The sequence below is a fragment of the Dermacentor silvarum genome, chromosome 1 (genome assembly GCF_013339745.2).
Source record: "Dermacentor silvarum isolate Dsil-2018 chromosome 1, BIME_Dsil_1.4, whole genome shotgun sequence".
NCBI lineage: Eukaryota > Metazoa > Arthropoda > Arachnida > Ixodida > Ixodidae > Dermacentor > Dermacentor silvarum.
Genome location: NC_051154.1, coordinates 442,988,711 through 443,005,648, shown reverse-complemented (window position 1 = coordinate 443,005,648; position 16,938 = coordinate 442,988,711). Strand labels below are relative to the sequence as shown.

Here is a 16,938-nt window from a genome sequence, read left to right as displayed (position 1 = left end):
TAAGTTAGTCAGCCTTGCGTAGATAGGAATAGATTATAATATGCATTTAATAATAAATTAAATACAATAAAGGATAGACGTAAATTTTTGATGATAATAATAATAATATAATTGTAATTTTGTAACATTACTTTTTGAAGTTCCTAAATCTATAATTTATTGAAATGTAAATAAATAAAACATGGAAAATGGGGAAATATTATTAAGGCAATCTTTTTGTGTCACAAAGAAAATTATAAATGGCTCGGCAAATATCCCCATGGCTATATCCTAACACCATGGCTCAAGTGAGAGTATAACTGAACAACTTAATGGCAGATTGCGAAGTGGGATTTCCAAACATCGTTGTCGATGATTAGAAAACCGCCGACACTGTAATAAAAAGTGATCGATGAATTCTGGTTCATTGCAGAGGTAACGTAATGGGGATGCCGCCATACCACATTTGTGCAAGTAAAAATTTAGTTGTGGAATACGGCAACGCAGCCTTGCAAATGTTACTTCAAATTGCCATTTAAGACACCACCGTCGGTTCCAAGAATAATTTGGATGTATAAAATCTGTTGATTTTGCTAATGCGAGGCTTTTATCGTCTTCGGTCAAAGAAAACTGCCTATATCTGGCTGCAGTGGTGTGTCCAGTTGCCGGCAGCGCAGATATCGTGGGACCTTTTAAAGAAGCTCGTGCTAAAGAATCAGCTATTTCATTAATTAGGTTGGATGTCTCGGTGGCCTAGCTGGTACCCATAGTAAATGAACTAACCTTAAGTGGGGTGGAGCTAATGTATAAAACGTGTTCAAAGTTGTCGAATTTGTAGACGCGTTAAGCGTGCTGCATACAGAAAGGAAATCTGTGACGATACCAACTTTTGTAACATTTAGCGGTAACTTTCGCAATGCAAGAACTATTGCCAGAAGTTCGGCCTGAAAAACTGATGTGTAATCTGGCAGGCGAAGTGAAAAAGACCAATCGAGGGATGGTGAGTAAATTACCACGCCTGCCTTCTCTTCACACGAGAAAGCCTAAGTCGCTATTACATTTATTGGGAAATGGGCCAAATATTCTTGCAAAAGCATATTCAAATATGGTTGGGGCAGCAGTTTTGCGTTATTGGGAAAAATGTCTTCAAATTCTATTTTAAAGGACAATGTGGACCTATCAAACGGAATGATTTCCCTAATGCGAACATTTAAAGGTGCTAATTGTGCTTGCACAAATACAACCCGTGGGGTATGTAACCGTGGCCAGGTGTTCTCAAAAAATAAATTTGGTTCACTAATAAATATATATTCTGTACGTCTAAGAGTAGATTCATAAGTTCTTAAGTAGGTTTGAACCGTAAGCATGCGCGGAATCTCGTGTAAAGAGAAGGTAAGCGTGCTTCCTGGTATAACACGTTATTGGCAGCGAATTTAGGCAGACCTAAGCATATTCGAATAGCTTCTCTCTCTAAAACAACAAATGTTCTTATTTTATGTTTTGCTCTTCCGGAAAACAAAACACAGCCAAATTCTAGAATCGGTCGTACATACATACGCTAGATCATAATTAATGTGTCACTTCTCATACCAGAACGCCGATTACTGATTCTACGTAATAAACCTACAGCTCGTGTCCCTTTCGTTGCAATATTTTGTATGTGAGAACGCCAGTTAAGTTTTTCATCTTATGTGATACCCAGGTACTTAAGCGACTCTACCTGTGGGATGGTTCTCTGATCATATACTAATGATAAATGTATCGGCCCGGAAAGCGGAAAGACAAGGAATGCACTTTTGTTTACGTTTAGTGACAGGTGAAGAGTGCGAAGCCACTTCTCTAGAATACATAGGTACGTTTGCAAGGACAGGTAAAGGGAATTGATGTCTCTTGCTGTCGCGAAAAATGTGATGTCGTCTTCACAGGCATACAGATGAACTTCCCAGCGCAGTAGAATTGAACTCATCAGCAGGTTAAATAGTACAGGGGACAAAACAGCCCCCTGGGGCACTCCTCTTGTCTGATCGAACTTTCTTGAAGAAAAGCCGTTTTGAAAACAATAAAATTTTCTGTTTATTATAAATGCAAAAATCTGTGTCGTCATATATCTCGGAAAATTGTAGGACTGTAATCTGTCCAGTAGTAGTGGGTACACGACACTTTCATAAGCTATCGCCACGTGGCCTTACCTTCTTTGTCACCTTATGAGTGACCTTATCTTCATGAATAATGATCTTTATTGAATAGATGAGTAATTACTTGGTGTCAGTGCAAAAGCAAGCCATACCTATAGTCAATCAATATAAATATTAACAAAGGAAAGACTTAAGCACCTACCAAAATAACCTTTAACTAAACGGGAAGCGGAATGCAGCAATAATAAAACATAGAGCACTTTGGGGTAAAAATAAATGTGAATTCATGCCAGCACTAATGTTTGCAAATGTCATTGTGTGCTTAAAATTCGATTCTCTGTCGGGGTTGGAAATTGACCAAAGATTGGTAGACCGGTTGGCTTTGGGAGCCCACGGTAAAACCACAAATGAGGCAGCGCAGGGTGAGATAAGTTGGGCCTCTTTTGAAGTGAGAGAAGCGCAGAGCAAAATTAGTTCTGAAGAAAAACTCAGGAACATATTGATCAAAGTAAATGGGCGGCTAAAGTGCACAGGTATCTGTACCTGAAAACCGTAGAAACAAAATGGAGGAAGAGGTCGAGAAAGTTGGAAGCTAAGTACAGGGTAATTGAAAATGTAAATAGACAACCAGGAGTCATCAGAAAGAGAGGCAGGGAAACAGAGACAGCAAATTGGGTGCAAAGAATGGAAACAAAAATGACCATGGATATTTGAAATATTGCCAAGACATAAATTGGAAGCGAAAAATGTGCACGATAACACAAAGGGAAGTGTCCTGCTATTTGTGGCTCGAGCTGGTTGCATAAGGACAAAAACATACCGGAGCAAATATTCGCAACATGATGAGGCATGTGTATACTGAAGCAAACATTCGGAGACCATTCAGCGCATCCTAATGGAATGCGAAGGGATTCACCCAGTGAGACGCTTAGATAACGTACACCTCCCAGAAGAGCTTAGATTTAAAGTGTACGGAAGCATAAACCGGTCAGCAGTCGAGATAAGCAAGATACTTTTAGAGTATTGGTTGAAAAAAATCAGGCAAGAGATTGATATGACCGGATTGGTTACAGCATAGGTAGCGGTACTAGGTAGATAATTTGAAAGTCAGGAAAAAAAGCTTAAGGAGATGTATACAAAAATGCTAGAATGAAAAACATGTATAGCATACCTGAATAAACCAAGCAGGCTGGGTTACTATTTGTCACCGCGCCTGTTTCAAAGGGGATGCCAATAAATTATCATCATCAATCATCGTCAATCATCATCGTTATCGAGCAGTGTGACAGGCGTTACTTGCTTTCGATTTGTCATATCCGTAGACTTGACCTATAGTCTCTAATTCAGTACTAGGTTGTTTTTTATTGAAATGAAAATAAAAGAAAGATGTATATACACTCCATAATGGTGACGGCTACTCCGTTTCGCATTGCAAAAGCAACAATATAAAACATATATGTCATGAGAAAATGGAAATAAACAATGTCACAAGGCCAGAAATCCACAGCACACAATCCTATACAACCACAAACATATAAATACAGGGTGTTTCAGCTAACTTGGGCCAAGTATTAAAAAACACATAGGCGCTACACGTGTCGTATTGGCACAGTATTGTTCTGAGCGGTATTGAGCACGTCATGATATTTTTTTTCAGTCCTCCAAACTGGGTAATTAACAAATATTACCTAATTACCTTTTTAATTATTACCTCTAGCGAAAAATCTCCAATGCAAAATTTCTGGCACTTCTTCAGAAACACCAGATTATTTATAAGATCTAAGATAACTGCCCTGATTATATTTTTCCAGCGTTTCTTTAAAGGTCGCGAAATAAAAAAAAATACCACGTGACTGCCGGCTAACGCGCCGCGCTTTTAGTGCCCTCAAATGTAAGTTGAGCGAATCAGCAAAGGCTGCTCCGTGCACAGAGGTCGATTGAACAGGCTGTCGGTGACTGCGATCGTGTTTTTTATCTCCGTCCTTCATCCCACTGTCACCCTCTACCCCTCCATCGTGTTTCTTCATTGGTCCGAAAAGAAAAGAAAATGCCTGCACTGCGTTAAATGCGGTCTCCGGTCCCGTATCGCATTCGCACGTGGCGGCCGCTTTGTAGTACAATTTTTTTTCTTCAAACGGTACGCCCCTTTTGTCACTTAAATCCATGACAGTCACCGAAAGCCTGTTCAGTCGCCCTCTGTGTGCGGAGCAACCTTTGCTAATTCGTTCAAATTACATTTGAGGGCGCTAAAAGCGCGGCCCGTTAGCCGTGAGTCACGTGGTATTTAAATTACGCGCATCTTTAAAGAAACTCTGGAAAAACATTAAACAGGGCAGTTATCTTAGCAGAGATTAAATAATCCGGTGTTTCTGAACAAGCGCTACAAATTTTGCATTGAAGATTTCTCGCTAGAGATAATAATCAAAAGTTAATTAAGTTATCTTGGTTAATTATCCAGCTCGGTGGATTGAAAAAAATATCATGACGCGCTCCGTGCGGCTCAGAACAATACTGTGCCAATACGTCACACTTAGCGCCTTTATTTGTATTTTTAATATTTTGCCCAAGTTTGCTGAAACACCATGTTTAACAGGCAAAGGCAAGTCGCACCGCAATGAGTTTGTAGACGAAGTCACGAACACGCACAAGTTGCCGCGATGTAGACTGTGATGAGCATGCAAACGATGACACTACGTAGAATACAAAAGAGTATAACACGTTATATACAAGAGCTAAAAGTACTAGGTCTTTTTTGAGGGCTAGTAAGCTGCATGGCCTTTTTGTTGGCATGGAGACGGCGTGGCGGCGACTACTACTTTGCTTGCTCAATGTACCTACTGAAATGATCTAATTTAGGCATCGCTGACTGAACCTGTGACTGAATTGCGGGCACCGTATTCTGAACGTTATGTTCGGCTGCAAAATCTATTAATGTGGGCTCATAAATGACCGCCAGTAGTGATTTCGGCTTGATACGTTACACAAAAATTAGGCAGAGCCCACACAATGTGGAAATCGATGCTATGCGAAGCACTTTGCTCGTATCTGGCCATTCAGCATCGTTTGAGCTTCCGTAAAGCGTTAACAGACGGACGAACAACACGTTTGTGAGAGGCGAAAAATTGCGTGGGTAACGCTAGCGTGTGTGATGACTGCTCCAACCAAGGCGACGAGGACGGCGACGGCGCTAGTATGACGGTAACGGCGATGCACGTCGGCTAACTTGTAGTACACCGGCAAAGAAGGGTCGTGGTGTTGTGCCCTATCAGTCGCAACATTATTATCATGTAATGTTTTATGTCTATGGAGCACACCGTTCACAAGCTGCGCAGAAATGCAAACACCAAATCAGGCACATGCGAATTGCGACACTTTGACGCAGCGATATCACGAGGACGAAGGCCACATATGATGCTTGTCCAGGCAACAATGCTGATAGGAGTTTCCGTATCAACTGTGTCCAGAGTAGAAGCCCCTGTCAGGCTAATATATCCTTTAGCAGATCTTTCCGTTGTCTGACGGAAATATCAAATCAATAACACAAAATACAAACAAAAATTATATGAAATGCACAGATAAGTACGACACAGGTATAAATATAGTTAAACGTAATGTAGCCCTTCTAGAGTATTGCCTAAGAATGAGTGTAGAAGCACGCACCAAGTGGCACAAGCATGGAATAGCCGAAATGTAAGTTTAAGAAAACTGACAAGTCATGGAGCATCACGCGTCATGTTGTTAGGTCTGTGCGCTTTAGATACCTGTCATCCGGCATTTTATGCATAGTTTTTACGCCGTCAATTATTGTTTTCTTAATCAGAGCAGGGTTGCAGTCATTGGCACTACCTTTTCGGTCAGAAATAAATCATACTACACGGCACGACGTACAAGTAAACTCGAGGATCGAAAGTGCTTCGCGTTTAAAAAAATTCCGCCGAAGTCCATGCCACGATGACCGGTGAGGGTACGTAATGCGTTAACATTGAATCAGTATAGCGACACAAGGCATTGCCACCGCCGAAATGATGTATGTATAAGGCGTGTAATTGCAGCGGTGTGTACTGGACCCAAGTTGGCGAGATCACTCTTCTGAAGAAGTGACCTCCATGCGTTCGCTCAGCTTCAGCCTGCGCGGCAACCACGGCTTCCCTGCGGCAGAATTATTTGGAAGAGCCGTCACGTGGCATCTGTTTTGCCCTCTGAAGATTGCAACAATTGTTGAAATTCCCTTACATGTTTGATACAAACGAATATTCGGCAGCTTGGAATGGGTAATTTTTGAATTCAATGCGAATCGAACGGGAAATACTATGTCATTCGTATATTCGAAAGTTTTAATTTTCTCAAACCCGTATACTCGCGCACTACTTTCTGTGGCAATGACGGAAAAGCTTCGGAGGCAAAGCGCACACAAGCGAGAGCGCTAGTGGCGCTGCCGGATTATACATGGCGCAGCAACACGTACGCGTGAGCTTTCCTGCAGCTTTTCCATAATTACCACAAAAAATTGTCCGCGAGTTTATAGTAAGAACAAAAGCGGGCTGACCAATGCGCGGATGGACGCAGCAAACGCTGTTTCGTGTTTGTCGCAGTATACTGTCCATGCCGTTGGGGTTACATAGCCAACAGGCAGACATCCAATTATAATATTGCCTTGTCTGTGTGCACTACTATTGTTTGTATATCCGCCGAGGTAGCTCAGTGGTTATGCCATTATATATACTGCTGAGCACGAGGTCGCGGGCTCCCTTCCCAACGGTGGCAGCCACTCTTCAGAGGGATAAATGCAAAAACCGCTTCTGTACTTAGATTGAAGTGCACGGTAAATCATCTTAGGCGGACAAATTAATTCGGAGCCCCGCACTACGGCGTCTCTCGTAGCCCTAGGGTCGCTTAAAGATGTAAAGATCTTCGAATAAATGAATCTATAGTTGCCTGTGAACTCTCTCAGTACATTTAGAGAACATCTTGCTCCAGTTGTTGTATTCATAGGGTTCTATCTTGTGCAGTCCACACTACCAATTGCCGCTATTTCGAGGCTTTCATTACCAGCGCTCATTCTCGTTCACTTCACTTTTCCCGCAGTTCTCCCAGAGTGTGTCAGTGTTTGTCTGGAGTGGTATGCTTGCGCTGGTCATGTTCCTGGCCTGCGAGGCTCCCGTTGGTCGCCTGGACAAGATCATGTGGGGCAAGTCGCCACAGAAAAAGAAAGAAGAGCAAATCAACGGAGGACACGACCTGGAGCTCCCCACACACCACAGTGAAGCACCGCAAGAGATGCATCAGCAGTGAATAAAAGAGAAATAACGCCCACCTATGCCCAATGTGCATACTTTTCTTTGTGGCGCTTACTTCGGAAGCGCGTTATATCCACTCACTGCACCGTGAAATTCTAAACAGAGCTTCATCCGTCGCAGTGACTCAGCGCATTCTGCTGCCGAGCCCGAGGTCCCGGATTCAGCTTCCAACGACGGCTGTCGCATTCTGATAGTGTTGACATGCAGAATATCGAGTACTTCAGAGTTGAGCACGTGTCAAAGAGCTCCAAGTGGTCGAAATAAGAACATGCTGTTGGGCTAGTGAGTACATTGTTAATTAAATATGACAAATGTTCTCCCTCCTCGTCTTCCTCGTCTTCTTCGTTTTTTTCTTATTTGTGAGACTGTTAAAAAATTGCCTCTGGTTAATTTACGCCGAGCAGTTGGCTTAGTGGACCGTGGCACCTTTACAACTACAGCAGTAAGGCAGAAGCAGTCTGCGAAAACACTAACTTTGAAACACGTGAAAACAATACTTCAGAGTGTGAATATTCCTCAACAGGGGCAGAATTTACAAAGCGTTTCTTCCGTATGTTTTTTGCAATTGGCCGGTCGTCGTGGCTTATAATATGCCCAGTGGCAGTATTGGCTTCGATTTTCTCTTGCGGGCAGTGCTAGCGTGAGAGCGTTCTTTATGAATACAACCTGAATGAAGCTTTCGTGATGTTTATTATTTCGCATTTGATAAAGAATGATGCCAAAGGATCGTCAACTGGGCGAGTTGGTAAGATGCCATAGGATAGCGCTAGTGTGACAGGGAGAGTCCCCGTCGTGAGTAAGCGCTCGCGTAGTCGTCTTTTCTTTATGTCCCTGTCTCATTCGCGCTATTTTTCACTATCATGGAAAGGTGCAATGGTTGAATTCTCGGCGTTCATCGTTACGAATAGCACGTAGTGCTCCATTTCGCATCGTTTCTAATGCGCCTACATGTGTTCGCATTGTCGTTGACCTTGCAGGAAAGTAGTATGAAACGCGGGTGCGTATAAGCGCAAAGTATATCGTGTGTGTCACATAGATGAAACAACAGGTCTGAACTTGCTCAACAGTCCAACAGCACGGGATATGGCAACCTTAGAAGTCTCAATATGCGCTGACAAGGAAAGGTTCTCGGGGACACTTGTGCAATCGCGCCGTTGTTCGTTCGAAGACACATATGCTGAACTACATGCGCCAGCGACAGTGCCAGTGGGACAAAACTGGCTTCGGTTGAGAGATCACATTTAGTGGAGCTTTCTTTATGTTGTCTGAAGGTGAACACAATAGTGCTGTCGCGCATGGGTGATTAATTTTATGAACACTCCCCACCCCCTACTGATTGTAAACAAAGGCGACTTCATCAATACGGTTTGTCGCTGCATTGATTCAATGTCAATCACATTAACTTCGACAGTCGTCGTGAAATAGGTTCTTCCGGATTTCTTTAACAAAATCTTGTTGGCATTCAACAACAAGCTTAAAGCCTGCAGCCAGTCGTTTGCGTGTTTGAGGACGTCGCATGCGTCTGTACTCCAAAAAATGCATTCTAACCACCTGCATATACGATAATCAACGAGCAGCGTTTCACGTTGACGACCTCATTTATATACATCACTCATATACATCATTTATATAAAAAACGCACGCACGCACACATGTGCGCGCACTGCAGATGTTCTAATTTCCTAGCTGCTGCGAACTAAAAAACACACACAACCTAGAAATCCTCGCAAGTTTTGAAAAAGTAGTTGAAAACCGGGCCAGTATTTCGAGGTACCTTCTAAGCAAAACGGATACGTACACACAGATTTTCAGCCAGGCTTTATCAGCCGTGGATGATATATATGGATGTCGGTCTTCAGACATCGCCAAATTCTCGTCACTGTAGTTTGCTATTGTTGTTTATTAGATCCTGAAGGAAAACTTTGATATCTGTCCCAAAATGTACATTTTACACTTTCTTCTCCAAACAATGGCTAGTGCTCTAGGACTGCAACTCACAGTAGCCCTTTCAACACATCTGGTTGCTGTGAGTAGGCAAGGCAAGGCAAATCCAAATGAAATCCTTCATTTATGCCAAATGAAACGTGAACGTGGGGAAATGAACGCACAAATTTCCTAATATATGTACATGCTTTTGCCTGTGTATAATTGTGAATTTTAATAATATTAGTAGTTACCTGTACTAATGAAAGAATAAATAGGCCACTTCACACTTTCTTTGTGCCACCTATAACATGTTTTGTAACAATATCTGGTATTTAGTCAATCCATTTAAATATATATCTTTTTTCCTTTCAAGACAATGCAGGTAGGAAGATTTTTTTTCGTTGATTGCATGTGTAAACCTGTTACTTATAAGCATTCTTTGCTCTTATTGCCGAGTTGTTCATTTTAGTAGAGTGCTGCATTTTTAAGTTAATCCGTAGATGGACGCTATAACCAGTAGGACTACAGACAAATCATGGCCTGTAATACTATTGAAAAAAAACATCTTGTGCTAGAATTGTTCGTAAGAGCGAACTTTAATGAGTCCACGCGCTGGAAATGCTAATAGTGAAAGAGCCAGCAAATGTCTAATAGCACTTATGAACCGAAAATTTTGTGAATGCGCTTCCTACACTCTTAACCTGGTTCCATATAAGTTGCAGTTAAAAAGGTGATCCAGATATTTTTATCTGGATCCGAACTGTTAATAAGTGGAACGAGACATATAAGTGGATCGTATGTGGAACGTGTATTCTGTTTTCGTTATGTTTATCGTTCTTATCTGGAACTCAGTAAAGGGGAGGAGGCTGATATAATCTCGACCGGATGAGGTGGGTCGTCACCGCAGGAATCAGGAGACGACGATGAAGGCGGGCATCGTGATGATGAAAAATAGAAAAGATTGTATTCACTTCATTGGTACATGGTTTTGACTCTATCCGAGTCTCGAGCGGTTCTGATTAACAAGGGGGCCAGGACGGCCTTAAATCCCCTCGTGGTGGCCGATGTTTCTTTCCTTCGGGGAAGTCCTCTCTCTGGTGGGCAAGTTGACCACCTCCTCTCCCTCGGGTCCTCCTTCTTGGTAGCTCGCCGTTTTCGTCTGCTCTGTAGAGGTGAGAAGCTTTCTCGGGGATGAAGGGGATTATCTCGTCACGGGAAAAGCGCTGGGGCTTGCTTCCCACATGGGAGAGATACAGATTCCAGGAAGATCATAACCTGCCGATGACTCCTTCGGGGAACTTGTGGAAGTGTCAGACCTCTGTCGGGCGGTCAAGTTGACGACCTCCTCTCCCTCGGGTCCTCCTTCTTGGTAGCTCGCCGTTTTCGTCTGCTCCGTAGAGGTGAGACGCGTCCTCGAGGATAAAAGAGGTTTATCTCGTCACGGGACAGGCGCTCGGGCTTCTTTCCCACATTTGACAGGTGCAGTCCCAAGCCGATCATAACAGCCCGTCCACCGCCACAGGAGGTGTCGAAGGGGTTGCAGCATCCAAGCACCTCTAAGAGATCGTAGACCCCGTGCCTCTGCTTCGTTTTGCCGTTCGTTCCAAGGCAGGCCAGGTGACACCCTCTGGAAATAGACCACGCCAAGCCCAAGCCACAACAAACAGAGAGCACCCAACTACCCATGAGAACTGCCAGGTTCAAACATTCTTCACACAATACCTTATCAGAATTAAACCTACAGCCCTCGTTCGAGCTTCGCGAAAATTAACAAAAGGAAAAAACTAGACTTAAGTGCATATTTCAATTAACCTAATACCTAACGTTTTTGTTTCTTCTGCCCGGGAAAGCCACATTTATTGAGAGACTGAGAGTGCATTGAAAATGATCAGACGGATAAATGCTGCGCAGTGAGTTAGTTACTCGTTGGGTCAATAGTATCTGCCAGTACCAGCGCTTCTAAGGCAAAATGTACTGCGCTCTGATGACCGCTTGAACTCCTAATTAAGCTGATTCATAAAGCGGCATTTAAAGCCAGAAAACCAAAAGCCATACTCTATCTGCAATGGTAGCCGATAAACGCACCTACCCTGTAAGCATTGAATTACCCAAAATGGTTTGTTTCTACAAACCTCTAATGGTCAATGCCTATCTACAAAAACAGCGCGTTCACGAGCCACCACCGTCGCAAAACCTGCTTCGCAGTTTTATTCGCGTAACTGGCGCGCATAACAATCATCACAACGAATCACGGAGATTAACGCGGAACCTTTGAAATTAAAAGAAATAAGGTCTTAATAACTAACACTTGAAAAAAAATGCAACGTGCTCTATTTACAAACGGGAACCTTATGGAGGCGCCCCATTCGACAATTACTACCTCCTGATGCGCACTCGATTAGGTCGCAATCTGAAAGTCATTGGGCCTCGCCATGGGCAATAAAGGGTGCCAGACATACACTGCCCCCTCCCGTCACTTGTCAATTCGTGTGACCGCGGCTTTCTTTCGCGTCTCAGAGAGGGAGGCCGTAAACGCGAGGAGAATCGCCATTCTTCCTTTGTCCTCGCTCTCGCGTCGCGTTCCCCCTCATTGACTGTTTGACTGGCCCTGTGCGTGCGCGCGTACCTCAGCCAGGTTGCCCCTTTCAGCCGCAGTCCTACTCGCGGAGACGCACCCTTTTCTGATGTCATCCGCCTTAGACGTCTCCGTTTTCTCAACCACCATAACGAGCCCTTTGACGTTCTGCATGATGGCCTGTTCCCTTTGCTTACGGGCTGCGGTGTGGTGTCTTTCTTTAATTTGCGCTGCGCTAAATACTTCGCTTGTTTGCGCCGTCTGAAAAATTTTTGCATTGCCAGGCGGCCACCGAATGTGCCTCTGCAATCCCCGATCGTCCGGTTCCTGCCCTGTTTAGCCGCCATGTCAGTCTCCTCTCCTTTGGACGATTCCGGACCGTCGTTCAAATGCGGAGGTACAAGGGAGTTTTTCAGCGCCTCCTTGACCTTTTTAGGGCTGCTGAAACAAGCCTTGTCTCCGCAAGAAACGGCCTCCGGAAGAGCCACTGTTTCCACTTTCGTGGCGCAATCGTTCTCTTCAACCGCGATTTTCTTAGCCGTGTTACGCGGGAGAGCTTGGACCGTAGGGTCGCCAAAACTCAGACCCTTCTTCTTTAACAGCATCTCCGAGCGATTTGAAAATAAGTAGGGGTATTGCTTGAACAGATTTTGTGATACTGCGGCTTCAGTCAGCAATATTCCGAATGGCCCCTCAATATTCACGTTGGCTATGGGCAAGAAAACACTATCCTCCTCAACTACCTGCCGGATCCACGCATGTTCCCCGGTGAAATCCTCAGGTTGCACATACGCAGGGTGGACGATGTCCATTGTCGCAGCCGAGTCCCTAAGTACCCTGCATGGCGTTCCGTTCACTGCGAGGTCGCGAACGTAGGGTTCTAAGAGCGCCAAGTTGTCGTCGTCATTCACTAAGGAAAAAACAATTCTAGGCTTTCTACAGCCGATCGCAAGGGTCCAGGCTCCTGGCAACGGAAACAGAAGACCGGTTTTCTAGCCTCAAACGCTTTTTCTGTTTTTCTTTCGTCTTTCACTGTGGTTTTATTCTCTCCGGAATTATCGGTCGGCGCGTCATTGGTCCCACCTCCAGCTTTCTCGTTGTGAAAGGGGCGCTTGTTTTCTTCTTTGCGGAATTTAGTGAAGGGCCTGATGCGTGTTTTCTCGGATTCGCGACGTACGGCGAATTCATCCACTAGCACTGCAGCACGTTCTAGGGCCTTTTCGCCCGACCCATCTTGAATCCACAGGCGCATCTCTTCGCTCAAGGACCCATAGAATTGCTCCATGCCGATTAGCTCAACAATCTTGTCGTGGCAACCGAACGCGTCTTTCCCTTTTAGCCACTCAATTAAATTGACTTTCACTTTATAACTGAAATCCTGAAAAGACTCGCCCGGTGTCCTAACTGCCTCCCGAAAACGGCGGCGGAAAGCCTCCGCTGAGAGCCGATATTTTCTTAGCAGCGCAGCTTTTACTTTCTGATAATCCTCTGACTCGTCCTTCGTTAGCCTTGCAATTATTTCGGTTGCTTCGCCAGGAAGAACGGTCAGAATCTGTTGCGGCCAACTCTCTCGTGCCAACCCGTTTTTCTCGCAGGTTCGTTCAAAAATAACGAGAAACAATCCCATGTCATCGTTCACCTTGTACGACGGCATGAGATCCCTTATTTTCACTCCTGCTTCACCTGAACGTCTTTCATCTATTGAGAGATTATTTGCTGATTGCCTCGCCAGATCCCGCTGCACGTCTAGTTCTTTTAGCTTTAGTTCGTGAGCTCTCTGTTCCTCGCGTTCCTTTCTTTCTGCAGCTCTCTGTTCCTCGCGTTCCTTTCTTTCTGCAGCTTCCTTTTGATCAGCTCTCTGCCTTTCTCTCTCCTCTGCAGCGTTTTGTTCAGCTTTCTCAGCTCTTTGCCTTTCCTTCTCTTCTGCAGCGTTTTGCTCAGCTTTCTCAGCTCGTTTATCTCTTCCCATGCTTCTGAAATTTCGTCCTCAAGAGCCCCGCACTTCTCAATCTCCTCAATAAGCTGTGGCTTTCTCTGACTTTTCCCGACCTCAATTCCCAGCTCTTCACAAAGTAATAACAACTCTGGCTTTTTCCGTTTGCCCAAATCCATGGTCAATCCCGAACGAGGACTTTCTTACTCTGCTGTGACGTGAGGAAGCTTTCAACAGGAGCCTGCACGTACAGAAACTAATTCGCCGTTTTAGAAAACACACAAGCTAAAACATGGCAAATTCTGAAAGAAAGTCAAGCGCTCACCATTCTGCTGAAGCCAGGACGAAGGGTGGAGTATCCCACCGCTGCCACCAGCTGATATAATCTCGACCGGGTGAGGTGGGTCGTCACCGCAGGAATCAGGAGACGACGATGAAGGCGGGCATCGTGATGATGAAAAATAGAAAAGATTGTATTCACTTCATTGGTACATGGTTTTGACTCTATCCGAGTCTCGAGCGGTTCTGATTAACACGGGGGCCAGGACGGCCTTAAATCCCCTCGTGGTGGCCGATGTTTCTTTCCTTCGGGGAAGTCCTCTCTCCGGTGGGCAAGTTGACCACCTCCTCTCCCTCGGGTCCTCCTTCTTGGTAGCTCGCCGTTTTCGTCTGCTCCGTAGAGGTGAGAAGCTTTCTCGGGGATGAAGGGGATTATCTCGTCACGGGAAAAGCGCTGGGGCTTGCTTCCCACATGGGAGAGATACAGATTCCAGGAAGATCATGACCTGCCGATGACTCCTTCGGGGAACTTGTGGAAGTGTCAGACCTCTGTCGGGTGGTCAAGTTGACTACCTCCTCTCCCTCGGGTCCTCCTTCTTGGTAGCTCGCCGTTTTCGTCTGCTCCGTAGAGGTGAGACGCTTCCTCGAGGATGAAAGAGGTTTATCTCGTCACGGGAAAGGCGCTCGGGCTTCTTTCCCACATTTGACAGGTGCAGTCCCAAGCCGATCATAACAAGGCGGTCTTATGTGATCCAGTTATTGTTCCACTTAGGTTCCAGTAAAATTTATAGACAGTGCGCTTGTATATTTTTTGATTGTGTATTGTTCCATATAACTGGTGTGCTGCAGTGAAGTATGCATTGCACCACATAGAAATTTGGTGCTCTTTGGGCGAAGATGCCCTTGACCCATACATACAAGGCATATAACATTGCAGAAACTTACGCTGTATCTGTGTAGCTATCTTACAGCAGTTGACATAACTGATAAGGGGGATTTTTAGTGATGTTATTTTACATTTAAAATAATCTCTGTTCAACAACGCCGTAGAAAGAATAAACGACGCAAGCAAAGGATATATTTTAGCGAAAAGCAGAACTTTTAGGAACCTCTTGTCAGGTTGTATGCGGCGCTCAAACGGCCTTTGTGAACCTTGTCTTGTTGTCACTCATTTCAGACGCGCAGTACACCAAAACGTTGGTGTCGTTGCCCTGTCTTCTGCTTGTCTCAAATTGCGCTTACGTTTCAATGACGAATGTTCACCAGCTAGCCGGTCCCTCCATTTTACTTCAGTGCGTCTAAAATCATCAATAACTTGAATTCTAGAAGGTCTGGCGTCTTTCGGTGCCCACTCTGCTGTTTGGACGAAGCCCATAACTGCCGGGGCTCCAGAATTTCTGGTTGACATCGCGCTTTTCTGGACACCTCGATTACGAAATAGTTGTTGAGGCTATCACGTGTTGTGCATTTGACTAACAAGTAGCACCATAGAAACAAGAGCTTTGGTTCAACGTTCAGTCATTTGCGCGCTGTGGTCTAGTACGTACACAGTTTTCAACGCTTAAGCAATAAGTCAATGACTACAGCCTTCAGTTTTATAGACCCTTGGGTGAAGTTGCGGCATATTGCGCATGCTTTACGCATGCAAGTGTGGTTGCATTTTCCTGCTCGTGGTGGCTCTTTGATTACCACAAGCAAAGAAAAATATCAGTTTGCAGGGAACGGTCGACTCTATACGATTCAGAAGTGGGGAACGAAATTAAACTTAGAGAACTTAAAATGCTTCCCAGTATCTTCAGTAAACTGTGTGTAATAATACTCATATCATAATTATTTTCTGAATTATGCACTTCAATAAAACAAAAATTAGCAGTGTAAACATCGATTTCTTCATGGTAACTGTAGCTCACCGAAAGACCCTTTCGTCTCCTGCTGCTGCTCCCTTGTTTGTTTTCCTGCAGTGCTGGCGTTTAGGAGGAAAAAAAACTGTTTTGAAACGGGCCGGTGCATTACTTTCTAATAAACTGTGCCACACCTTCCCCTGGCCATACGCGAGTAATTTGTCATTTTGTATATCAAAGAGCGTCATATTATATTTTTTTGGTAGTGACCAGGCTTGCTGTGGTCAAGGAAACACTGCAAATGAAGCAGTGTACATTTGGCGCTTATTGCAAACAGCAACACGGAAAAGCGTTCTTCAAAAATTATGTACGGTTATTGCGCGCGCTCACGGCCAGCAGCGTGAAACAACTTTAGTTGAAATTAACGTGTGAAGCGGTCCGCTAATAGCTTTATAATATGCATTAACTCCTGTATTACGTATATTGTATGTATTAGGTACAACATATATATATATATATATATATATAGAGAGAGAGAGAGAGAGAGAGAGAATTATACGTATTAATGTGTTAATATCTAAACACTGCGCCCTGAGGGCGCGTGGCGCGTCGTCATTTCCGGACAAAAAAAAAAAAACACAGCGGCGACGGCCACGCAATTTTCAGGCGCTGTTCCTCGGGGTGGCCACGGGCCACATCGCCCATCCAATCGCTACCTCCAGATGCACATGTGCGACGTCTGATGAGCTCTCCTCGCCGTCTCGCCGGAGCCACTTTATCGCCGGCGCGGTTTGCGTTGTGACACGCGGTGGCAGACACAGTGCAGTGGCGCTAGCCGCGCCTGATGTGAACTGCTAGAAATGACGGTGGTGTGCTGTCGGCTACTTTGGCGTAAAATCCCTCTCTAGAAAAAGGACTGCCATCCTTTGATCAATGCCACTTCTGTCTCTCTCTCTCCTGTATCGCCGATTGG

At 44.6% G+C, this 16,938-nt stretch overlaps 1 protein-coding gene across 1 annotated transcript in view; it reads left to right on the top strand.

Moving 5' to 3' along the window:
* LOC125944163 (O-acyltransferase like protein-like) overlaps positions 1 to 7,428 on the top strand; it is a 124,626-nt gene extending 117,198 nt beyond the window's left edge. Inside the window, exon 15 of the mRNA XM_049664374.1 lies at positions 7,200 to 7,428. Coding sequence (XP_049520331.1) covers positions 7,200 to 7,406 — 207 coding nt within the window. The 3' untranslated portion in view covers positions 7,407 to 7,428. The remainder of the gene's footprint in view (positions 1 to 7,199) is intronic.
* The last annotated feature ends 9,510 nt before the right edge of the window (positions 7,429 to 16,938 follow it).